General features: G+C 34.2%; 2 protein-coding genes across 3 annotated transcripts in view; both read left to right on the top strand.

The window, feature by feature from the left end:
* The first annotated feature begins 120 nt into the window (after positions 1-120).
* On the top strand, positions 121-27,594 carry LOC139432606 (nucleolar protein dao-5-like). Its single transcript, XM_071201276.1, has 6 exons — positions 121-1,123; positions 1,385-1,453; positions 1,643-1,763; positions 4,696-7,702; positions 10,520-10,553; positions 27,529-27,594. Exons 1-6 carry the CDS (start codon positions 1,085-1,087, stop codon positions 27,577-27,579), a joined length of 3,321 nt encoding a protein of 1,106 aa, XP_071057377.1. The 5' UTR covers positions 121-1,084; the 3' UTR covers positions 27,580-27,594.
* Positions 17,834-27,594, top strand: part of LOC111428850 (Formin homology 2 domain containing) — an 86,404-nt gene continuing 76,643 nt past the window's right edge. Inside the window, exons 1-2 of one of the 2 annotated variants that reach the window (XM_071201273.1) lie at positions 17,834-17,931; positions 20,354-20,650. In XM_071201273.1, coding sequence (XP_071057374.1) covers positions 20,486-20,650 — 165 coding nt within the window. In that variant the 5' untranslated portion in view covers positions 17,834-17,931; positions 20,354-20,485. Of the gene's footprint in view, positions 17,932-20,353; positions 20,651-27,594 lie in introns of those variants that run through there. The other variant, XM_071201275.1, reaches the window with a different exon arrangement.

The raw sequence follows: 27,594 nt of genomic DNA, 5'->3' as shown, positions 1-27,594 counted from the left end.
CGTACCACTCAACCAATTAAGCTAATTGTGACAATCACGACGGGGTCGTGTGTCTATCCGTATCAATTACAAAGAGGAGTTAACTAATACAAATAAGGGGTGGTCTTCGTATTTATTTCAATTATATGACAGAAAAAAATCGCTTATACATTTTAGTTTATAAATATAATTGATGCAATTAGGTGGTCTTGTAAATACAAATGTTGGCAATTAACCAGATCATTTCAGGCAAGAAGTTTAACGCCTCACACAGAATTTACGATACCGCGTCTGAGAGGAATGCGAATGGATGGAAAAGATATCAAAGTAGCAGGAGTGGTTCATGAACTATGAGCGGTGGATAAATGTTTGCGGGTAATTTTAGACAACAAGTTTGACTGTTGTTAGTGTTAAGAGCCACTGGGTGAACGATTGTTTTAGTAATCTCTCATAACGAGTTGGGTTGGCATCTGGAGCAATAAACCGTCGGTAAAAATGGCTTGTTATGCAAAACATTGCTTAATCATGCCGAAGCCACGCGAGAGAAGGTTTATTTACAACCGTCCGTACCAACAGAGTTGGGCGTCTTAATGGCCATCGTGTATTCTTGGACGATGAGGTGGTTCCCAAAACACACCAAGTTCAATGATGACGAAAAAGGACCTTTACATTCAATTCGAAGAGTGCACGGTTTTACTTTAACTTCTCTTCTTGCACGGGATTCCGGTCTAAGAATATAGTCGCAGGTAGATATTTGTTCATGAACTATAAAACCGAAACCCGATCTATTTATGCGATACGGCTTTTTGTTTCACTTTGGGCATACGCCAACGGACGAGATTAGCCTAAATGACGCGTGGTATGAATAGTAGTTATGCGGCTCGGCCGCCAAATGCTGCTCGATTTTTATTTCTCTCCTATTTTCCATATCGAGCTGGTCGGGTCTAAATCTGGACCCAGGGAACAGTGGGGCCCCCTATATGCGGGCAAATAGCGCGCTGACGGGAGCTAATGACCAGCAAATGCCCGGCTCGACAAATGACACCGAAAATGCACATGATAACGTTTGGTTAAACTTTGATTGCTTATTATTAATTTATCAATCATGAACATCTTCAATAATTTACTTGATGTATTAGACAAGGTAAGAATTATTGGGGTTGAGTTGAAATATTGTAAATGTGTTTTTGCATTTGTAAATGATTTCATTTCCACTGCCAGGTGTGCTTAAATACCTCATAATTTATAAATACACTTTGTAATGTAAAGGACCTTTTATAAATCTAGAATTATCCGGCTATTTTTTTCCCGTGCCTCATCTACTTAAACATAACAAAATTATTACTTTGAACTGTTCTTTCAATAAATAAATCCGTATTTTAAGAAACGGTATATTTTATTTTAGATGCCCTGGCCAAAAACAACTTCAACACCGAGTTACAGTAAAAAAGAGATCGCACCGACAGCACCAAAAGTAAGTGTGTATTATCCATAGTTCGAATAATCCTACAAACAGCTAAGGTTTAAATTAGAAGTCCCGAAATAGATCACTACTCAATGAATGACCAGACTATTCACTAACATTCTGAATTGTTTCTCTATAAGTATCAACATGACGAATTTTTACTGACTATAAATTAATTATTTCTCGATATATTTTCAGTATGAAACCACCTATAGTCGTACGCGTGCTGAAACGAAGAAGTTGGACGATAAAAGTGGAGCGTCTCCACTTACAAAATACAGCGCCTATAGCTCAGGCTACCAACGAGACAGCACAAATAGTAAGATAGAAAATTTTAAACTTTTATTTGTTTTTAAAGTGACCTAAGTTTGTTTATATTAAAATTAAATTAATAATTTATATTAACGTACATAAATAATATAATTAGGGATTAAATGTGTTAAAATCAAGAAAATAATTGCGAGTAATGACGTTGCAGAAAGTTAAGTTTTTTGAAAAAACGTCATTATTTGTTGTTACATCCATAAGTGTTTTGTTATTGAATTAATAACAGAAATAGCAACTTGATATTGAACCCAAAATGGAGAATGTATGGTTATTAATGTAAAATTGGGGATCTCGAAGTCATGACAAGATTAGTTGATGTGAATATAGATACAGCCTAATCGTTACAGGACTTGCATTTTGCAAAAATAGCTAGTACAATGATGATTGGCAGAGAACGCCATATAAATAGCAAAGTATTCCTGTTTATTGCATTGAATACCAAAAGACTAGTAAAGAATAGCAAATAACTATTATAAAAAGCTAAATGACTAACAGAAAATTCTAGATGACTTATGGAAACTCTAGATGAAGAAAATGTCAGGTGTGCATCAGATAATACTCTCATAGAATACTAGGATAACTAACAGAAAACTAGGAGATTGGCAGATATTACTAGATGTATGGCAGAGAATGCCAGATGAATAGTAGAAAATGCCAGTTTACTGCAAAGAATACTAAAAGACTAATGCACTATGCAAATGACGACTATACAATACTAGATGACCTACGAATGAATATCAGATGAATTTTTAGTTGGGAATTTTTGGGATTCGAACCCTTTCTCAATATTCCGGCCCTTTACTAGTTTATGGTTTGTTTATTATCTTTGTCACAATCCATAACGGATGTTGGAATTGTTATTCGTTTAATGGGCTTTCTGTATACATAAAAGGAGGCCTATAGAATTGTAGTTATTTGGATTTATCTTGTCTTTGCCTTTTCGTGAACTTGCAAATTGCGCCAAACTTCCATGCTATTAGATAGTAAGCAATTAAAAATGTTCGTGATCTGAACTAATAATTTCTCGAGGTGTTTGATTACTACATTTAGTATGCGATCAGGTCTATGTGCTTTTTTAGTAGGTTTTTAGCTTAAGTTTTTCTGAGAATGACCGCAAAAACTACGATTATTACGGCAGTCGAGGTTGTTCAGAAATATCACAGAAAACTATAAATTTATCTTGATTGATGATAATAACAATACCTAAAGACTTGTAGAAAAACTAAATGATAACCATAGAATACTAGATGACTAAGTGAGATTTCTAGATGGCAAGAAAATATTAGGTAAATTGCAAAGAATATTTAATGACTATCATAGAATAGTAGATAACTAACGGATAGATTTAAGTAAGTGGCAGAAAATACAAGATAAATGGTAAAGAATTCCAGATGAATAGTTTTAATTCCATCTTATTGCAATGAATGAATGAAAAAAATTAGCAGGGAATATTAAATGACGGCCATAGAAAACTAAATGACTAACAGAAAAGTCTAAAGGATTGACTAGGTGAATGAAGAAAATATCTCATGACTACTATAGCCTACTAGATGACTAATAGAATGTGTGATACGGTGATTTACAAGAATCTCTACTGACGATGAATACAAAATAAAAAATGTCAAATGACAGAATACTAATATAGAGTTATTGATGATTGGCAGAAAATATCAGATGACTAGTAGAGAATGTCTAATGACTACCAATAATACTAGATGACTAAAAGAAAAGTCTAGGGGATTGGCAGAAAATTGTAGATGCATGACATAAAATATCTATCATTACCAGTTGAGCAATGTGAATGGTAACCTCCTTCTGTTGTTTTTTTTAACATTCTCGATGATTATGTCCATAATGAGGTTAAACAACCTCATAACAAACTTAGGCTGTGTTTTTGGCGGACACCTGATTTATCCTGGATTTCCTCTGTAAGTTTATCATGTCAGCGTCGACAGTGGATATGTTGCTTTTGAAACCATGTTAATAAAAACGTATAATAAGTAAAGTATACGTTTTATGTTTTTATACTTGCTTTATACTTAATAATTATTTTATCAAGAAATATTGCTTTGAGAAGAAATGGTTTTGTTTGATTTTATTCCTTTTTCAAACATTAGTCAGGTGCATCACAATTTAGAGGCATTGTTTTGTCTGCAATTGTGAGAAAAAAATTACTGCGTTAAATATCCAATTAATAAAAAATTTCCCATATTAATTTTATCGTTCACTAAAAATATATAGTCCATAATTTAATTATTGAAAAATTAATGCAGAATTTGTTAAAGACGCTTCTTTAACTTGTTTGAATATGCATATACTTCCATGAATAGAATAGCATTAGCACGCGAGCAGAGTACAGCTTCAACGTGCTTCTAATTTATCTCTAATTAAAAAAGAGCGGTTTCATTAGACAATAGTATTATTCTTGCTATTATGTTGGTAGTGATAACAAGTGGAAGCTTTTAAAATTAATTTCCGTGCGATTTCTTAATTTTTAAAGTACATATAACTTATTAGTTTGTTATAAATTGATTATCTAGTTGAAACAATGGTAGTATTGTTAAACATAATGACACAGTAAATATTTCTCTGGATTGTTTGGAAATTTTTTCCTTGGGGACCCATAGTTGAAATTATCGTTTGATGGGGACGATGTTGACATTTCACATAGAAAACTCACATAAAGCAACACATATACGATAAATGCACAATGTATTTTAGTTTTGAAGTAAACAGCTTGATATGTGTCCTTTTTAGAATTATCAATACAGCTGTCTATACTTACTGTTTGGCAAACCTCATTATATTTACAAAGCTGTTGGACTGTTTGCATTTAATGTAATTTGAAAAAAAAAGACTTAGGCCTCTTTCAAAATAAATACCTAATTTATTTCATTTTAATTATTTGTATAAATTTATTTCAGGTGGACTTCCAACCCGAACCGACTTGAGCAGATATAAATTAGACAAAAAGGAAACTAGTCATCCACCAGTAAGTTATCGTCCAATAACGAGAACATCGGCATCAAGATCGAGAGATCCCAGCCCGTCAGATAGAAGTAAAAGTGAAAGTACTTCCTCATCAAGTTATAATTTAAATAGATTATATCCTTCGTCGTATACAAGATCAGTGAGTAGAGAGAGAACTGAATCACCTCAGAGTACAATCCCAAAATTTACCGGGGGAAGAGCCAAAGATGATTTAAAATATTCTGTAGGAAAAACTTCGCGTGACGTTTCCAGAGAAGATTTATCCTCGCTAGGATCCCCAACAAGATACAAAGCGAGTAGTATTTTATCGCCGTCTTCGTCTAAAGAAGACATTAAATCCCAAAAATACATTAATAGTAGATTTTTGCCAAAAAACTCCGTAGAAAAAAGTTATACAGCGTATTCGCGACCAAGTACAGGGAGAATTAGCGAAGTAAGCAGAAAAAACCGCGAAATATTAAACGTGTTATCCGCTCAAAACGAAGCCGAAAAAAGCAGACCAGTAAGCAGAAATTCAAATCACGAAGATATGCGGGATAAATCAAGAGAAATTCCAAAAATTGATATCATTTCTTATGATGAAACAGAAACTATCACCGTAGTAACAAGGAGTACATCACCAAATCCCCCAACACAAATGGCAATGGTAAGAACAAGAAGGTTAGATAACGCAAGATTAATAGAAAAGCAAATAAGTCGACTCAAAAGAAGACCGGAAATGATCGATAAAGAAGTGCAATCCGATCGGTTAGACGACTCCACAAAATCATCACGATTTGCTGGCGCATCCAGAATCGCGGCACCTTGGTCGTCTTATTTAGATTTAAAATATTCTAGTCCAAACGAAGAAAAAAATAAATCAGAAAATGAAGAAAAAGCACAAAAAGGAGTCGACACTCCAAAAAGTTTATCAAGAAATAGTTCAGCTAAAAGCATTTGCACCTCCTCTTCTAAATCTGATATACCAAAAGAACCAAAGAAAATTACCTCCTTATGTGATAATAAACCAAAATCGAAATTAACTCCACCCCGATCTTTACAAAGTGATATTAAAAAACAGTTACCACCACAAATACCAAAGCTAGAAAACCCAACAAAACCCCAAAGCAGTAATATAACAACCCCAAATAAAGATTTTAGAAAATCCGTTTTAAATATGAGCACAGAAAATAAATTGAGAAAGAAAAATTCAAAAAGAAGTAACAGCGTTAGTTCTGCAGATTCTGATGGAGCTACATCTGAAGCAACCGAAGTATCCGAAAATCTTTCGAGTTGTATGGTTTTTCCAAGCAGCTCTTTAAGCAAATTACCCCAAAAATTAACAGAAGACGACTCCTTAAGAAGTAGAAGATCTTGTACTAGATCACCAAGCGTTCCATCAGACACATCATCCGCAGCTACAAGCGGCAGCGAAGATGATGGCAAATCAAAAATAAAAAATCGATTACGAAAATTTAGCGGCTCATCACGATCCTCTTGTATGGTATCAGCATTAGAAGACTTATCAGATAAATCACCTAAACCACCTTTAAGTCCCCGAGTAAAACCCGAAAGTCCAAAAAATGAAACAGAGGCAAAATCATTTTTAATGCGAGCTTTGGCCCCGGTAACAAATTTTTTTAAACCAAGACAAGATTCTAGTGATAAATTAAACTGGATGGACAACACCTGTGATAACGTATCAGAAATTAGGTCGGATAGTTCCAGTAGCAATTTAAAAAGTGACAATAAAATCGAAGAGCAAAGAATTCCCGCACAAATTGAAATATATCGCGTTGAACCAAACGTTTTTGATTTTGAACCCGAAGAAATCAAAGAAGAATTGAAAGTTCCTAAAGTACTGTATAGGATTGAATCTGGGGAAAAGGCGTGGTGGTTACAAGATTATTCAGATGAAGGTGAATTAAAAGAAAAACACGAAAAAAATGAAAAATCGCTTAATAGTCCTAAATATCAAAAGAAATCTTTAAGGCATGTTGATTCGGGCGATATTCCTTGGTGGTTGCAAGATAACCCAACAGAAATTCCTGAAGGTGTTAAAGTATGGCAAGTAGCGACACAAGAAAACGGGCAATACACCAAAGATGGTAGAAATATTTACAAAGTTCAAGGAGACGATGAAAAAGTGTTTTGGTTCGAAGAAACCGAACAAAGTCTTTCTAATTCTTCAAATAAATCGGGAAAATTTAAAATTAGAGTTTTAAAACATGTAGATTCCGGTGATAGACCGTGGTGGTTAGATGAAAGCGCTGAAGTACCTGATGGAGTAAAAGTGTACCCTAATTACAAACAGATTGAAGATGACGATAATGATAAAGACGATCGTAAACGATGGTTTATAGGAAGTAATGATGAGGACGAAGACGAAGTCGATAAAGCGGAGGATGATATCGATGAACCGGAATTTTTAAGAAAGCATAAAATAAGACACATCGATTCAGGTGAAAGAGCTTGGTGGTTAAATAGTGTTGAAAATTTAGTCGATGAAACTATTTCTGATAGAAACTCTAACCATCCAAACATTAATTCAAGTATTAATTCAAAAGGAAAAGATTATTGGTTGGATATCCAACAAGCAAAAAAACTCGATGATTCCGATAACGAATCCGTTTGTGATTTACCTTTAGGTGATAGAGCAAGTCCCGAAGGGCTTGAAATGCCTAGAGAGGAAGAAAATGAAGGAAGATTATCTCCGTATGATAACGTACCGATTGAAAAAAATAAAAAATCGGGTGATATGAAATTATTTATTTGTAAGCATACAAATATTGATGATATTTTGGGTGGTTCTGGGCAGTTACTGAGTCCGTTGATGCATCGAATATTTAGTTACCAAGAAGGATATAGTGAAGATGGTGAGAAATGCCGTGAAATCGATCCTGGTCAAGTACGGATCCACGATGGTTCACCACAAAGAGGGGTCGTTCAACCGGGAAGATTGTAAGTAATTTTCTAAATTTCATATAGTAAAATCTTGATATAATACGGGACTCGATGATACCTCTATTTTAAACGCATAAACAATTTTTTATGTTTTACAACACTATACTTAATTATATGTATCTATCATTCACATTTTTCTTATTACTTTTTAAAGTTAAATCTTTGCTGAATCATCACCCAACTATGCTCACAGAATCTACACATACATTCGTTCCTCATTAAAGCATTAATCACGTTCCAACACTCCCACAAAATCTTGTAATCGCTCCTTTATTTATCGCATACTTTATCGCTCTTTTGGATTTCGCACTCTCATTTTATTCATCGTTACATCTTCTCTCACTATTTACTCAGGGGTTTCCCTGCTTATTTCTAAATGCCTCTTTTGAATATCTTCCACCTGCTTATACTCCTTCCAGCTCTATATCTCTGTCTTACATTACAGAACATTACCAGAGTTCTTATCAAACATTAGTTCCTTCTCACCAAGTCATTCCCGAATGTTTTTTCCTCCTAACCCCATATCTGCGCCAGTAACTTATTTGCTTTTTTAATTATTTAACTGATATGAGTCCTATATCTATTATCAGCTTGCAAAGTAAATATCAGATACGGGAATTCTTTTCCACTTCCGCTCTGCTCGCTTCCATTTCATTTCGCATTGAGTATTTATGCAAATTATGAAATGATTTTAATGTCAACTTAATCTTGAAACATACCTCTCTAAAAACATGTATAAAACATGTTGGGTTAAATAATAAAATTAGTTAGCAAAAAAATTAGGAAATATTTTGGTGCTTTCAAAACGGGGAAATGAACAGTAATTTTTGAAAAATCATTGACGGAGTATTTATAGAAATGATGAAACAATTTTGATTACAAATTAATCCTCAAACATTTCTCTTTAAAATGATGTATAAAACATGTTGGGTTATTGTATCATTTCTCTTCAAAATGATATGTGTATATTAAGTTAGGTTGGGTTATAAAAATCCTAAATGAGAAACAAGTTATTCTAGTGTTTTGAAAATGTCAAAACGAGAAAAAATTCTTGATAAATGGAACGTGTTCAATGTTAGTTTTCCAAATACCTTTGTCTTATATCATTTGCGCATTTTTTTCTTTCCTTTTTTAACTCTCAGCTTACAAGTTTAGCTAAATTACTACTTTTCAGGTACACTATTGAACTAAAGCGTTTGACTATTCTTTTCGAAGAAAGTATTTTATTGTAAGGCAGAAAGATTATATCAAGATTTTAATTCTTAATATTATCTATATAGGTATACCGGGAATTTCATATAACTCGCATATATGAATGCTGTAAGCATAGTTACGAAACTACTATGCACTTGTACTGTCTCACATAAAATGCAACATAGCTTAATAGTACAGGCATTGGGTAGTTTTGCAAAGGAAAAGTTTTGCTTCGAAAAGGTGACGTCCTTATGACAACTCTAAGTTTCAGTCTTAAGAGAAGCACGACTAAACCCGAAACTTTCTAGTTCTAGGTCCAGTGTCAGTTCTAGTTTTACACTAGCACTGTTACTATGTAGAACTAACACTATACCTAAAACTAGAATCATTCAGCCGCACGTCTCTAAAGACGGTTAAACCCGAAGATAAAGCCGTCTTTAGAGACGGATGGCTAAACCCAAATGATCCTAGTTCTAAGTATAGTGTTAGTTCTACTGATAGTGATAGTGCAAAACTCGAACTAACACTAGACCGAGAATTAGAAACATTCGGATTTAGTCGCACGTCTCTCAAGACGCCTAAACCCGAATGATTCTAGTTCTACGTCTTGTGTTAGTTCTAGTGTTAGTGTAAATCTAGCACTAACACTAGTACTAACAGTAGACTGAGAATGGAATAATATTTTATAGGTACGAACACTTTCATGGCCGGTGTTAATTAAACTAAAACTGGTACTAATAGTAGCACTATTACTAGAACTAACACTAGATCTAGAACTAGAAACATTCGGATTTAGCCGTTCGTCTCTTAAGACGGCTAAACCCAAATGGTTCTAGTTCTACTACATAATCTAATATACGTACATTTCTAATACGTATATTTAACCCTTCTACTACTTCAATAAAAATATACAAGAATTTAGTGCTGAATAACAATTAAAACTAGAACTAACACTAGACCTAGAACTAGAAAGTTTTTAATATTCGAATATTTCTAGTTCTAGGTCTAGTGTTAGTTCTAGTTTTGCACTATCACTAGAACTAACACAAGACGTAGAACTAGAAGCATTTGGGTTTAGCCGTCTTAAGAGACGTGCGGCTAAATCCGAATGTTTCTAATTCTCGGTCTAGTGTTAGTTATTGTTTTACACTTCCATTGTCACTATAAATAATATTAGACCTAGAACTAGAAACATTCGGGTTTAGCCGCACGTCTCTCAAGACGGCTAAACCCGAATAATTCTAGTTCTAGGTCTTGTGTTAGTTCTTGTGATAGTTCTAGTTTTAGTTCAATAAAAATATGCAACATAGTGATATTTTATGCTAAGTAGCGCTACCTACCAGCCGTCTTAAGAGAGGTACGGCTAAATGGAATGTTTCTAATTCTAGGTCTAGTGTTAGTGTTAGTCTAGTTTTATTTGTTATTCAGTTATTGATTTGCTGTATATTTTTATTAACCTATAACGGACACTGCGTTTCCCGTATTGATCCGTTATATCGAGGTTTTACTGTATGATGCATTTTATGTGGGACAAAGTAAGTAGGTACACCCTCAATATATTTTTGTATATTGCATCTTAAGTAAAATTCACTGTATAATATAAAATTGTTATTGTTTCAGAGACGTGATCGGTGGATCTAAAGAATATGGCAAGGTAAGATATTTTATTAATGATGTAATACTTCTAAAACACCATCCGTGCCGAGACGTATAGGAAGTTTTTACTAGCATAACACGCATAGTTGAAATATCTTGACTGAAACTTACAATAACATAAAAAAGAGGCGAGTTCTATTGTCCCGATCTTGATTGAAGATCGACACGGCATGTTCGAGGGCCGTATTGCAAAGTGCTTATCGTAGAACACGCCTTCCATATGTCGTTGGAATACTTGCGTACATAATTTCTATGTAATTTCTTTTGCGGCTTGCAGTTCCAGCTCTGGTGAACATAAATTAATTTCGAAAGGAACGTTGTAAAATGTCACTTGTTTTGAGAGCGTTGTGCGGTAGGTGGGTAAGTAAAACCGCGTTCAATGGCCAGACATTAACATTTGAGGAATTGAAAAAAATAAATGTCTCTTATCGGTTATCGGTTAATTTATAAGATCATAAGTGCAGTCGTCCGCATTCATTCCGCCAAATATAAAGAATTTAACGACTCCGGTTATGTAATCCGCTAAATGACCGTCGGACGAGTATAAATAAAGATTTTATTACCGTACTTTGCTGCCGAAGACCTCCTGGTCAACACTCGCGGCTGATATTTCAATCCGTTTTTAATGCAGATATTTCGGAGGTCCGAGATAAGAACGTCGTTTGGAGAAGAATTTCGACTCTATTTTATCCGATTACAAGGGCGTAAAAGTGCATTAAATTTAGGATCGCTTTTTTGAATAAACAAAAAATCTTGATCGTTAAATTTTTACCTTTCAATTCTCACATTTCGAATCTGTTTTTTTACTAGTGCATAAAATATATCTACAATGTAGTATATTTCCAGTCAAACCAGTTAATTTCACCACGCCAACACTTTAGTTTGCGTGTATATCATAACTTGTATCGTATGGTATTTCATCACCATGAGTATGGTTGAAGTAAAATAAAATAAAATTTACATGCAATTTTTTTATTGGTAAAGGTTACAATTCGAAAGTATTAAAAATAGAAATGATGGTTACATTTTTTAGAGTTCCACGCTCGTCAATGTTTATTTAGCGATAAATCACCGTTCGAAGTTGATTTGCATAATGCTAGCAAACACCACAGATGCTTACACGTTTTTAACGCGTAGGATCATTTCGGGATCGTGTCGATTAGGAAACCCAACGGGAGATTAGCACTTAAATATTAGTTATGGGTCGTAAATTTACCGGGGATGTTTGCCAATCTATCACAGACAATGATCATCTATAACGAAAACCCCTTTCCGTTGTTATCCCATAACATTCAGTAGGCCGTCGTTTTATTTGTATTCCAATTCCTTTCGTGAAAGCCGCACTTTGAGTGGCGACCAATTTGTTATATCGGGAGTGAAAATATCGCTCATTAATCATTCGTTTCAAAGATAATCGTGGACGCTTCCATGTTTGCACAATGGGTCACCATATCGCTTTCTACGAATATCCGCGTTTACGCAACATGAATGAACATCATCGATATCGCCGTGATATTTTCGTAATCGTTTTTTAAAAGAATTTCTTGTTTATTTTAAGTGGTTCTGAGATGCACTTTTTCCGCGAATTTTAACTTAAAAAAACTTTGTAATCTACTTTGTATGCACTTCAACATCGAACCCGAACGTGAAAGGAGTTTCGCTTTTTTTTTACTACTCTTTCTCGGAATTCAAGAAACTTTGGGGTTTATCATCAATCCATCACGGGCACGATCCTAAAAGAGTCATTACCATGGGAGCAGAACGCCACGAGGAATGTAAATTTGGCTCGACAAAGGTTTTGTGGTCATTCCCCGAAAACGATCTTTTCGCTTCTCATCCATAAATAAACAAATTAGTACCACCTGGGACGAATTTTACGATAAAACCATATTATTCAATCTAAATCTCTCATTTACATACATTTAGAAAAACGTTTCCTGAATAATAATGATTAAAAATCCTATCGCATCATAAAAAATAAACAAAGAAATTATTTGAGTTTGTTAGACAGGAAATTCATTGAGTTCCTTTTTATTAGGATTCTTGGGTCAGGTATGAAAAAGATGATTCATCTTGGATTAAAGAATTCTCCCTTTTTCCTGAACACACTGACCCCACAAATTCTTACAACGCCCAAGAATTTATTTAAATTAACTACAACTTGGAATAGTAGGTAGTTTTTTCGTTATTATTATTTTTCTTTTAGAGAAAAATTCTTACACAACACGCAGAGAACGCGTTATCGCTATATCATATCACCTGAAGCCACTTGTAAATGGGTCAGCACAGCGCTTTTCCTTCCATTGTCAGTCGTAACGATATTTCTCGTACGTTAAAATCGCGCGCAACGGAAACCAACAATAAGGTTTATTATCAACGACGACGAGGGCCAGATTTCGAAAGCTGACTTACATACGTTCTTATAGGCGAGAATTGTAAGTTGTACGCAATTACGAGCTCGGCGACGAGGAGGTTACGTTCACTTTCTTTCGGAGGCGCCATTCCTCAATGTTATTCTAAATCCTGGTATTGTGCATTAATATTTCAAGATTGATCGTATAGATTCTGTCGGTAAACTTAACGGGATTTCAATTCAATGGTGATAGATATTATTAGCATTTTTATTGTGACATATCGCGGAATGATAAAGATCGTTACTAGTATATAATTTATTTCTTGTAAAATACAATAAACGTATTATAAAAGATGTGCTCTATAGAATTGATATTTAAACGGATAAATTTAACGAACAAACTTATTCGTAGAAATGATTCAATATCAATAACAAAGCTAGCTGATTGCGCCACGAATAACGCAGAAAAACAAGTCAATAAAATTCATTCATTTAGAACAATCTTCACCCGAATAAAATTGGTTGTTAAAGATAACACAAATATGGAATTTGAAACTATAGTCCATCTCATCTAAATGTACAGTTATAAATCACAGTGACAGATAGTATACATGTCTCATTCGTATTTTTGAACCCTTGCCAAAGATTGGTTTAAATAATGTCAAAAAAATATTGGTATCTTGTTGCCTACGTGTTTATTTGTCTATCTCTCTCTCTCTGCAAAGTATATAAAAGTTACTATACATACATCGCAGTTCTTCCTTCTGATATTCCTCTACGAATTGCATTTCGTCAATCACTTCTGTATACGCTGATAGCTTTTGGTGCAAATTCCTTGTAGTTGTGTTGTGGCTGGAGAAAACCTCCATACAATACTTGAAGATTTGGGTTGAAAATATAGGTGACTAGCTAATGCAGTCCTTAAAGAGAACCGTAGTATGCTTTCTGCATCAAACGCAACGTATGGAGGTTGAGTCAATTATAGCCTGATATCCTCAGGCTGTACTCGATCTCAACTCGAAAATTTGAGTAATCAGATACTTGATAGCTGTAATGCAATCAGAAACACTCTTGGTGGTTTTGAACCAGTTCGGAAATCACTAAACGGAAGATTAGATGCATGCATCCAAGATGGCGGTAGTCATTTCCAGCAAATACCTTAAGCATTAATTTCACATCTATTTTCATCTACACCTATTTTTATACATAAAGTGTGTTTAGGGATATACTAAGACTTAGGAACAATAGGATACGTCAGCTTCGGCATAGTGATGATAGATAGTTGGTTTTACCCAATTTCTGGTAAGGAAACAAAATGAAAACTATTTCTAAACTATTTCATGATATTTAAAAATATAAGCCGAGGTCGCTTGCTACCTCGATCTTGTTTTATGTTTCAGTGTCTTGTAATGCCTTGTTTGACAGTGGCTACTAAATTATGCTTTTGCAATTAAGAATATTGATTTATGTCAAATCATTTGTCGTATATGAATCCTCTCCCAAAAATCTAATACTTGTTTTAGAGTCAACTCAACTCACCTTATGCACCTCGGCCTACTGTTGGCTCCTGATGTTAGCAGATGATGGAAAAGGTGCTATCCACCAAGAAGTCCAACACATTTTCTTTCCGAAACCATCAAATTTGCATTTCTTCGGAAAACTCAAAACTTGGTCTTTTGACCATTTCTTTTGAAATTTTTATATTTTCACTAAACTAACCTTTAGTATGGACCCTTCTTCTTTGCCGTCCATGGTTTCGCCCCCAATCCTTCTGCCGTTCGCTTTCTTTTGGTATTCCATATGTTCCTTATTCATTATCTGTTTTTCTCATTCATTTGTAACTCATATATTATTCATTATTTACGCAGAAAATGATCACGGAAACAATGCAATTATTTCACAATCACATCGTTTCAACATAGTCCTATAACCTATGGGTGGCTTATTGGATTATTTTTCAAGTTGTCTAAATAGCTACTAACACTATCAAGTCTGGAGGGTAACACAAGGGTGCAATAATTAGCAGATATGAAAAAATCAAACCGCGATGGTTTTATGTTTTAAAAAGACAGACACATACTTAAAGAGTAATATTTCCAAAAATATAGCATTATTTTGTATCATGCTGAAACTGTAGTTGTCACGGATGGTGTTTGGAATTATAGTCCATCCCACCTCAATATACAGTTATAAATCGCTATGGAAAATGGTAAGCATATCGTTTCTTTGATCTCTCTCATATTGATCTAAATATGTTCACATGCCTTAGTTGCAAATCATTATATTTACTATACATTGGCCTCTCAAGTATAAAACATGTCATAAACACAAAACATGTTCATTTCTAACTCATTTTCTTTCTATTCAAAGTATAAAATTTCATAGTCATTAATTGTCCTTTACTGTCATTAAACTTTTGGTGTTTCAATGAAGAAAGTATATTCAGTGTATCACGTCAACTGTTCTATTGCCAATCGTGTCTATCATTACGGGCACTTCATCCACATTGTCAGTTTGACACAATAAATAATTTTCTGCTTTTCTTTTCTCGGTCACAAATTTTTGGAAGTTATGTATCTTTTTGTCCAAATGCTCTGGCAGCTTCTGTAAAATTTTTGTCTGTTTCTCAACGCTCTAAAGTTATTACACCAACATGGAAATTCCTCGAAATTGACACATTCTTCTTTGTTAAATTTTGCCCATTTTATATCTCAGAAAACTTTGTACTTAAGTGAAACGTTTTAGCATTTTTGATATGAGATCTTCACTTTTTTCTCCATATTTGTACCATATTATCATTAACACTGAGTAATCTTGCACCAGCTCAATTACTATGATCATTGTACGCTTAAAACTTGCTGCATATACAGGATGATTTATTAGCCCACCATCAAACTTTAAATTATGATAGCTAATTCAATTATCAAAAAAAAAATGTTAATGAACATATGTCCTATTTCAATTATTTACGAAATTATAACACTTTAAAGTTTTAATTTTTATATCATAATTAACTGCTACTTTTTAAAACACATAAATATTACAAATATTGTTCAAAATAGCCTCCTTCTGCTAGAATGCATACTTCACAACGACGAATTAAAGAGTTCTTCAGACGAATTAAAATGTCTGGTTGATTTCTTATTTTAGTAGCAGCCATTTGTATTCTGTTCAATAACTGTTCTTGTGTGTTAATTTCCACTTGATACACAATTTGTTTCATATGACCCCATAAGTAGAAATCCAATGGATTAAGGTCGGGGGATCTAGGTGGCCAAGCAAATAGACCATGATTACAAATCCACTTGTTTGGAAAATATTGGTTTAATCACTCGCCAACTACTCTTCCGCGATGAGGTGATTCCACATATTTTGAATTACCTTGAAATTTCCTTGGTCTAAACGCATGCGGATTTTGTAGTGCCACATATGTTCATTATGGCATTTATTTATAACATCTCCTGTAAAACATGATTTATCTGTCCAAAGAACATTTGAAATTAAGTCATTATTTTTGGGCATGTTGCTGCAATAACCATTCACAAAATGCTAACCGTTGCTGATTATCCCCTGGCTGTAGAGCTTGAACATTCTGTTTACGTTGCGGATGAAGGACTTCGCGGTTCAATACGCGCCATGCAAAATGTTGACTTACATGTATGTTATTTGCTTTTCTTCGAGTGCTGATGGAAGGATTATCAATGACAGCATTAATTACAGCTTCTTCGTCCTCTATATTAACTACATGCAGTCGAATAGCTTTTGCTGGAGCAGAATTACCTGTTTCTTGAAGTCTTCTGAAAGAATCGCTAAAAACTAAATAATATGGCAAATGTCGCTGTGGAAATCTTTCTTGAACATTATACATGATTGATACATGAACATTATATCAGCACATACATTTGGGCCTCTTCTTGTATGTAATAATTAAACCTTAAAGCAAACTGACATATTACAATGACAACTTTGGTTTTGTTGAATGTTTGATTTTACTGACTATTAATAAATTCGCTGCAGAAAACTTTAAAGTGTTATAATTTCGTAAATAATTGAGATAGGACCTATGTTCATTAACATTTTTTTTATAATTCGATTATAGCTATCATAAATTTACGGTGCCTAAGTATAAATCTCATCAACGTTTTCATTCAGAAAAATGATGAAGGATTTTTCACTGAGTCCCAAGATTTTTGGGATTTGTATATAAACAGCACTTATAGATACGCAGCCATTAGGATGCGGTATCTCAAAAAAGTTGTTAGTTGAGTGAAACGCATAAAAACTCTTTTCTTTTAGATGTTTAGTACTCTTTGCTATTATCATTTAGCTTATAACGATCTCAAATGAGTTAAGAACAACGAAATGGCGAAGTGTATTTGTTGCGAAAAACGGGTTATTAAGCTGTTATGATTGGAGTATTATGGGATTTGCAAGTTATCTTAAGGCAGGTTTGTAACAAATTTAATTACCATGATACTAGATACGTCGAGTTAACTTTGTAAAGTAACGTGATTTTTAAGACACCTATAGATAACAATAATATATCTAAATGAAAACAATCACGTAGGTGTTTGGCTAAACTCCAATAATCTTTACATAAACATTGAATTTCGTAGAATTATAAAAACGCAAACCGGAATGATTTAAAAGTTAAATATAGAAATAAGCCGTCATTGCTTTGATTACTTCTAAATTCTATCTTCTCTGTATTATTACGATAGTATTGTTGTCTGAGGTTTTTTCTTGATTTAGCGGGTTTAGAAATAAATGTTGTCGGCACGCCACTGGGTCTTTTGCCGATTCGCCTTAAAGGCACATAATCCAGGTGCACGCGAGAGCTGAACCAGCTGAACAGAGTGAGGAGTATCTTTCGAGGTTTTGCGCCAGCCACGGGGGCGCTGTTGCCCGAACACTTACCGGTCCTGTCCCAGACAGGCAGACAGGACTCTCAGTTCCGTCGCGGTCGCCATCGAAAGCGGTCGAACCGTGCAGACCGAAATTCCGCTGACCAAAGGTCGACGAGGTACAACGTGTATTTCTCCGTTTTACGTGTTCGTTCCGTTTTTAATTCTGTTCCGTGTTCACAATTCGTTCGAAAAGTGGTACACTTTTTTTATTGACTTTGTGGTTTCAAGCACGTGTCTCTCTTTTAACCCATGTTTTATTTACAATGTGGTCCTCCCGGCTTAATTCACTTTTCTTTTCGTTTGTTACCGGTTTTGTCACTCGCCACGCTCTGAGGACCTATCTGTCCCTCGTCGTCACTTAACTTCTTGCACTGCACACACAACTCTTTTGCGTTATTCCCTTTTAATACGTGCGTTTCAAACGAATCATTTAATAGAAATGTTTTTAAATGTTGTTTACTTTCGTTGCATAACCGCTGTAATATTTAATGGAAATCGATACTGTCTTCAATTAGTAGCCGATGGGATGTTCATTTCTTTTATTTTTGGGTTCCGGACGAGGCAGGTGTCGGTTGGCAGGCTTGCTTCTACCGGCTGGGTACCCCAACAGGTTGTTGAAAACAATTCTTCTTATTTTTAGAACAAGCCGGAGTGCGACGGGGTTCTTTAACGACCAATATACCCTTTCAAAATTAAAACGAAATCCTTTGAAAACGAAACCATAACAAAATATTTTTTCTTAAACTAAAACTAGTACTAATAGTAGCACTATTACTAGAACTAACACTAGACCTATAACTAGAAACTTTCGAGTTAAGCCGTCTTAAGAGACGTGCGGCTAAACCCAAATGTTTCTAGTTCTAGGTCTAATGTTAGTTCTAGTAACTATGTAAGTGTAAAACTAGAACTAACACTATATCTAGAACTAGAATCATTTGGGTTTAGCCGCACGTCTCTAAAGACGGCTAAACCCGAATGATTCTAGTTCTAGGTATAGTGTTAGTTCTACATAGTAACAGTGCTACTTTAAAACTAGAACTAACACTATACCTAGATCTAGAATCATTTGGGTTTAGCCGCACGTCTCTAAAGACGGCTAAACCGAAATGATTCTAGATCTAGGTATAGTGTTAGTTCTACATAGTAACTGTGCTAGTATAAAACTAGAACTAACACTAGATCTAGAACTAGAATCATTCGGGTTTAGCCGCACGTCGCTAAAGACGGCTAAACCCGAAACTTTCTAGTTCTAGCTCTAGTGTTAGTTCTAGTATTAATTGTTATTCATCACTAGATTATTGTATATTTTTATTGAAGTAGTTGAAAGGTTAAATAGTAGAACTAGAATCATTTGGGTTTAGTCGTCTTAAGAGTCGAACGGCTAAATCTGAATGTTTCTAGATCTACTGTTAATTCTAGTGATAGTGCTACTATTAGTTCTAGTTTTAGTTAATTAAAGTTTTATTAGTTAAAAGTTTTAGTATTAATTTTTTTAAAATAATGTTTGTTTCTGCAAAATTTCTCGCGTTGATCAAAACTGTGGTAACCACTGACATTATTTCAAATCGCTTTAGAACGCAATAAAATAATAAAGCCCATAAAACTTTAAAGTGAACAAAACGTAATCTTCGAAACCGACAATAAAGGCTATTTTTAGATTTAAATGTTCGATTTAAGCCAGATTAATCATATAATAACACAATAAAAATTTAAATTAGACTAACTTTTTTGGCTAAATTCTCCGATTGTGTTAACAAAAAATGTCAATACTACAGTGGTATTGTCGTGTTTAAAGAATCCTTGAAACTGGATACGCTTGATTAGTCTTTGTTGAACATTCTTGCGACAAAAACGTTTTGGTATTTACTTTTTTTTTTCGAACGATGATGTGAATGAACTGATCGCTACACATCCGTGATGACGTTCACTTAAGATTCATCAGCAGGAAATTTGTTTTGCGTTTGAGAGAAAAGTGTAATTAAATTGTTTACGTGCTACATTAACCGTGTATGTTTTATGTTTTACGTAATCTATTGATAACGTGCTTGAGAAACCATATTAATTTCAACCGTAACAAATTAAGGCTTCCTACAGAGCAAATTGCACGTTATTTAAGGCTTCTAATTCGTATCAAAGTTGAGTTACGTCGAGATGATGGTAATTATTAGGTATTAACTGAAAATTGATTGTGTACTAATTTTTTTTTGAATCATTTCCTTGTTGCCAATTTTCGAACGTCGGCTTTTAACTTTAAAGTTACACAACCGATACCAATTATGGAACAGAAGACTTTTGAATTTAACCGGAACGAACGCGACCGGGCGAAATATTGTAATTATTCCTTTGCGGCTGTATTGTTTATTCTTGAGCTCCACTAATGGAGAATTGCGGTTGGGCAATATCACGGTGAATAATTTCGTTGTGTTAACAATTTGACATCTGCACAACGTGCTCTTTGCTAAAACCATTAAGATATATTGATGATATTGCCTTATCGCTTAAATCATTAAAGAAAATTAATTTAAAACGAATTTTTAGGAAACATGTTACCCCATAAATCTCCAAATTCCTAAATCCACCCATGGAAATTACCTGATTATTACAAAGTGTAATAAAACAACCTAAGGTGCTAAGGGAATTTAAACCAGGACAAGATTCAAGCAGAAGAGGATGTCGCTAACTTGTAGGGTTCAGTACTTGAACGACATTGACCCTTTTTCTTACACGACAAACTTCCCGGATCCACCTCGACCTCCCTTACATACATTTAGCGTCACCCTGCCCCTCATCAACCAGCTGGCTTCGGTTCATCGCCTTTTAAAGTCTCCACATAGGGTGAGTTCTCCTTTAATTATAAAAAAAAACCTTTTATCCTAAGTAATTTGAAGCTGGGTTCGAAGAAACTACTTAAAAGTACTACTTGGGGTAGGTTGTGGGGTTTCCAGCTGCTAAAGCAGGTGGAAATTCCAATGACGCACTTAAAAGGTAGAAGAAGTTCTTTGTTTAAAATTTCTACTTTAAAAATAACGAGTTATGTAATGCGGAAGTAACTTTTTGGACGAGTTCCAAAGAAGTTTTTAAATATTTTAAAATAACTTCAACTTAATAATTACTCCCGACATTTAATTTTTCATTATAATCGTTTGATTGTCCAGAAAGGTCACTCGCATAAAACGTTTCAAATTACAGATAAAACGGATTTAAACGGAGATTAAAACCGTGCGTATTATATCATAATCGTGTTGACATAAAAAAAATTAAAACGCAATACGCATATAAAATTAAGTGGTTGATATTTTTACTTTCCCATATTTAACATTCTTTACAACAAAAAAAAAATATGGACATAAACAACATTTTCTTAACATTTAAACTAAATCAATATAACACATAACGTTGGTTCGTTTCGAAAGTGTTTGAAATGATCCACAATCGTGACCAGAAAACTACTTATCCCTCGTTTTAAATAGCTTTCTAACGGCCCAAAAAAAAGAAACGAAAGGGAGACAAAGAAACACGGGCGAGTAACGAAAGAAGAAAAGTTCTTCTCCTCATCGAAAATGCAGTTTTAATGACTCTCTGGTAAACGGCAAAACAGTAATACAAAAGAAAGTCTTGTGAGATTTGCGAAGGTTGCGTGACTGCGAAATTGTTAAGAAGGATGTTCATCGGCCAATTGAACGTCTTTAGATGTCGCGGACAAACCGGAAATCCAATCAAAATTCTCGTTTGTCAGATGTCAAAGCTTGTTCAGTTGATTGGATCAAATAATTTGAATGATAATATCTGGTTGATGTTTGCCGCTTATTTAAACTAATTTGTTCATAACTATAGTCGATATAATATTGTTTGAGAAATTGGTTATTTTCAAAAATGTTTTTTTTTTTAAGTTAGATTACCTTAAATTCAAATCGGTTCCGCCACAAATAGATTTTAAATATATTTTTTTTAAATGTTCATTAATTATGATTAAACAATTTTATCTCCCTTATTAAATGAGATTGTCGTAATCGGATTTCACCAAGGACAAACACTCATAATATGGCCTATGATTTGTCTCAATATCAACAACGTTTATGACGCCTCTCAAGATTGTCCTTGATCTCCCTGCTTCTACTTAATCTGCGATGTCTCTCAAATTATATTTTCACCAACCGTTACATTATCATAATCTTCTCTGAATTTCCTGTTATTTCTCCGTAAATATATGTATATATATATTATTAGCTTGTCATTTTAAACCAACGTCTCAGTTGGAGGTGTGAACCAAACAAAGAAATATGTACACTTACCAGGAAATGTGTATAAATTCGCCATCTTTTCAACGATGGAAGAAAATTTTAATATTCTCACACTTGAAGCACAAAATGTGCAGGTGTTGCATCCTGTTGAAATATGATGTGTTAATTAATTCCACCAGCTTCCCCTGAGAGTAAAGCCTCAACTGCACACAGAATTTTATTTTGCAACAGGTTTAAAATATCCCTCCTTGATAAAAGTTGTATTTAAAAAGAAAGCCTTGTTAAGCCTAGTCTAATATAAACGTTTCTGTTCGAATAAGGTAATATTAAACGATAAATCCTAGATAGTGTCACTGGTTGTCGAACTAATCATTGCTAAGTTTGTGTTAGAGGAAATGTAACGATGGCGTCAGAATTAAATCGATCACTCACGTTTTTTGTTTATAAACCTGTGGTTAACTTCACACTCCAAGTTGAGAACAATATGTTTATTTGAATACTGCATCAACACATTTAGAAATAAAAGCTAATCTATCACCAACCCAAACCCAATAGATTAACTTAGTTTTTGAAGATTATAACCAAAGATTAACCAAGACAGATACTAATGATTATTATTTAACCCTCTGCTAATTCACGAATTTAGTTTTCTCCACTACGGCCTCTGCTTACTTCAACCCAATCATCTGACACTTCTATATACAGGGTACGATAATTTTTGAAAAACCCCTTTGTTTGGAAGATACTGGGCGAACAAAATTTGCGACAGTGACAATATTTTATTATCAAAAAATACATGTAAAGTTGCTCAATCTAGAATAAATGTTCGAAATGTCTTCCTCCAGCCTGAATATTCAATGTTCTCGTCATTGACTGCCGAACTCTTTCAAACACACCAGGGTCGTTTGTAATTGAGTTACACCTAGCAATTATTCGATTTCGCAAATCGTCCAAATTCTCCACTGGAGTAGCGTAAAGTAATGACTTCAGAAATCCTCAGAAAAAATAACCCAGGGGGTTTAAGTCTGGGGATCGAGCAGGCCATGCGTGTGGCCCACCTCGACCAATCCAGCGATTTCCGTATGTTACGAGTAACCAAACTGAAATGTGGTGGTGCACCATCGTGTATAAACCACATTGCAATTCTTGTCGCGTATGGTACATCCTCCAGAAACTCAGGCAGCGTTTCTGCCAAAAAGTTACGATACACCACCCCAGCAAGTCTTCCTGGTAGAAATACCGGTCCAATTAGATAATCATCCACAATTCCAACCCAAACATTCAAGGGGAATTGATGTTGAAAATGATCTTCACATACCTTATGCGGATTTTCATCTGCCTACACATGATTATTATGAAAATTCTATATTGTATTTCTTGAGAAACTGGCTTCATCGGTAAAAAGAATCTGTCTCAGGAATAGAGGGATGCGAACTAATGTTTGCAATATCCATTGACATAATGCAATACGTGGAGGAAAATACAATACAGGAGATAGTAGTGCTTGAAGGCGTTGAATGTGGTATGGATACAACAAATTGTCCTTACGAATTGTCTAAACTATCCAATGACTTACAATCAAAGTATTTGCAATTCTTCGCGTAGAACTACCAGGATCTTCCTCTATCATGTGCAGCACATTCTGGTCCAACTTACCGTTCTTGCTGGCCCTCCACTTCGTTTTAATGAGCCTGTTTCACGAAGACGTTGATGAATGTGTTCGAAGATTTTTGGATGTACAATGTTTGAATCGTTGGATGTACAATCGTCAACTTCTGGTGAGTTGCTATCAGCAAGTCCATACATGAAATGCATGTCAGTCATCTCGACGTTCGTATAAATCATAATAGAGTAGGTACTACACTAACTGTTAAAGACACACCAAACAGCCGTCACTCAATCTAAACAAATGCGGTCGATGAGACGTATTTAGGTACTTGATAAACTCATTGACGTACGTCATACTTTTATTTACATTAATAATTTCAACAAATGTCGAATATGGTTGTCGCAAATTTTGTTATAATATATAATATTCTTAGAATAGGCCAAGGAATAACCCCTTGAATTTGTGCCGCATGTTTATCTAACACCCTGTATAGGACATTCCCTTCATCCTCACTTCAAACTAAAATTATTGAGTTCTTGCTGTAGATTCTTTGGTTTGTGAACGTCAGCTTACTTCAATTTCTAATTTCTCAGTTTGTGACTATCATATAGATTTTCAGATAACTAATACTTCGAATCAGAGCATCTCACACTGATATTAGGCCTATTTTGATTCAAAAGTTCTGTAGTTCCGAAAAGTTTAGAACTTCAGAACTCTTGAACCAAAACAGGTCTATTGATATAAATATCTGATATTACTTTAATTAATGTATGCAGGATGTCGTAAACATAAACAGATCCAAATAATCAAAAAAAAAGGAAGAAAGTGTAAACTCAAGAATCCTCAAAACTTGTATCGTTTATTTACAACAATAATTCGATATATTTGTTAGATACAAGTGCAACGATTGTGAATTTGGACTTTCTTTCGTATACATATTTGTAGTGTTACTTTTTATTGTGTTTGTGTATGTCTACTTAACCCATATTTTCACTTCCTTTGTAATCACTTTCTTTTTCTGTCGTTCAAGAATTCCTTAAGCTGCATTACTTAAAGTTTTAATTTATAAATATATTCTTCTTAACCTTTCGTTACTCACGTTTCCTAATCTAGCATTAGTACTCGGGTTGGGTTGGGTTATTTATTGCGACGAGATTGTGAAAAAATTTATTAAATGCAAGTTAAACATTTAGCGACAATACAGGCAATTTATTACATTGATCAAAACAAATTGATTTTCAAATCGTATTCTTTATTTTCTACAATTATTTATATGCGGTCATGTTACCGACATTTATGAGTATCTAATCAACATGTTCATAATCATTTCAAACCAAAGCCTAAATTGGCCCATCTTGGTCTTACAAATCATTCCATGAAGCGTGAAGCGTACCTCTTTATCCTAATGCCTAGGGAATTTTGTGTCTCTACATCCTTCTTTGAAACTAGAACTATTGTTTTCCTTGCTGGTTCTTTGATTCGTGAACTTCACTTTTGCTTGAAATATTTTAAAACAAAATCCGAGTTTTGCGGTTTTACGCAATCACAACTTGAAGATACTAACTATTAGGTATAATCGGCTTCAAAACCAGTTACCCAAAGTATTTGATGTGCAAATTTACTGCGTTTTATGTTTGACGGTTTTGATTGTAGCGCCTCGGCCGTAAGCGACCTTGGTAATAATAACCGAGGCGCAGCCGAGGCGTTATAATTAAAAATCACTACAAATTGAAGATATTGACTATTAGATATAGAATCGGTTTCAAAACCGGCTATCCAAATTATGTAATTTTTAACGTTACTGCGTTTTATATTAACACAGGAGGTTCCACTCAGCCGCAAACGACGTTAGATACTGTAGCGTGCTAAAATCATGAATATTTATCTTTGATTAATGTGATATACAGAAGCCGAGGCGTTTTGCTTAAAATCTGCTACACTTAATACATTTTTAAGATGTTGAATATGACTGTGACATATGTAGCTATGTTGATAGATAGATAATCGGTTCCAAAACTTGTTACAGTATTTAGTATGCAGCTTAACCTCGTTTTATGGTTGACGGTCTCGATTGTAGTGCTTCGGCCGCAAACGACCTTGACTTAATTAAGAATATCCTACGCGCTCTGTTCTCAGTTTAGCCGAGGTCGTTTACGGCTGAAGCGTTGCAGTAAGTGTGAACCAGTTTTGATTAAACACAATGACCTCGGCTTAATTACCTAACATGATACATCTCTACTATAATCAAGGAAAGTCATAAAATCTCCACCGTAAGTTATGTCAAAGTTGTTTGCGACCGAGATGCTACAATTTATATTGTGCTGTTTAGTATCGGTGTGATATAAACTCTATACCACATTTATTAATGAAATAAAATACTCTTTTTGGTATGTTGAGTTTCGGCGATGTCTTTGTGGCCGAGGAGGAGCTGTGTATCTTAAAGAATTTTTCATCTTCTACTTAATTAGGTAATTATCTCTTCTGAGTTTAGCTGAGATTACTTATGGATAAGCTACTACAACATATGTTAAGCAATTTTGGATGGATATGGTACTAATTAGTGTACTTAATAAAATGAAATCATATACTTTTTCCATAAAAGAGGGAATGCAAAATTTTAATAATTTTGGAGTAATTTAAAGCAAATTTATTCTTATATTTGTATAACATTTTGTTTGTTATATTTTTATTTAATCTTAAGTTGAAACGAACTAATAGCGACATTTACTAAATTATCTCCGCAAATGATAGAGCATTTTTACTTTACGCACGATTTAGCACAGCGCATTATGCACGTGCAACTTTTGCATACTTAAATGAGAGCTTGATTATAATAAATCGATTAAGCTCAGAAATCTTGATCTGCGACTAGCTATTTTTTTTAGTTGACTGATTTTAAAATAATTAGTAAACGCTTTTATCTATGTTATGTGTAATAAATATAGATAATATATTATACATTGACCCCCCAGAGAGGAATTTGTCACTCCTAATAATTCCCTTAGCTATTTAACACAAAAACGAGGCATAATTGGAACGAGAAGACTTGGAAATTGTGGGGAAATATCACACAAGTAGCCTCATCTAAGTATACAGACGGAGAAAAGACGGAAACCGGTTCAAAATGGACAGAAAATAATATACTGACACTAAATACTTTAAGTGGTACTCAATTAAAACGTTATGTTGTATATAGAAGAAAAAGAAATATTTACCTGAATGTATTTATCTGTTTGTTCAAAAAGCTATTTATAGTTTGTGAAAATCACAGATTGATTAATTGCAGATATGTTAACAGCACGTACACTGGGTAATTCGAATTCTTTTCCGGTTCCCAACAGTATGTTTCTTGCAATCCTTACGCAATAACTACGTGAGCGGATTGTATAAAAACAAAAAAAGAAATTCCATTAACTTAACTTTATTTTCAAATCAAAACAATTTACTCCTACTTTATAAATAACAATTAATTTTAATACAACAAAATCTTACTTCTAATTCGTTATTTTAATTTTTCTTCCTTCTCTATTTGACATCTTTTTAACATCTCGTGATAGTCGTCTAAAGTGTCTTCGGCTTGCGCTAGATAATTCATGGCATCTCGTAACATTGTTCTTAAGCCGTCGTTTTCTTCTTCTGCGTCTGTTAGCTTTCCTTGAAGAATGGCAATACTAAAGCTGTGTCGTTTATTTTCTTCTTTAGCTTTAGCAAGAGAACGTTCTAATCGTTCCAATTTAGCGGCGTATTTTCTGTTTTCATCCAATCGGGACGATAATCGGTCTTCTAGAATTGTAAATTTTTCGATGTGTTCTTCTACCATTGCTTTACTAAAGCCTACGGATGGATACTTAAAATTTTCTGAACTGGATGATGCTCCCATTATGGTAAATAAACTGCGAATGTTGCTTGTTTAACTCAAGAAACTCAAC

This window comes from Onthophagus taurus, chromosome 1 (assembly GCF_036711975.1).
Source record: "Onthophagus taurus isolate NC chromosome 1, IU_Otau_3.0, whole genome shotgun sequence".
In the NCBI taxonomy this organism is placed as follows: domain Eukaryota; kingdom Metazoa; phylum Arthropoda; class Insecta; order Coleoptera; family Scarabaeidae; genus Onthophagus; species Onthophagus taurus.
Note: the sequence above shows the minus strand (reverse complement) of the source record. Positions and strands in the feature narration are given on the sequence as shown.

Coding starts and splice junctions, on each gene's coding strand:
- LOC139432606 (XM_071201276.1), top strand. CDS start 1,085: ATGAACATCTTCAATAATTTACTTGATGTATTAGACAAG. Junction 1,454..1,642: donor TCGCACCGACAGCACCAAAA/GTAAGTGTGTAT, acceptor ATATATTTTCAG/TATGAAACCACCTATAGTCG. Junction 10,554..27,528: donor GATCTAAAGAATATGGCAAG/GTAAGATATTTT, acceptor AAATTTTCTGAA/CTGGATGATGCTCCCATTAT.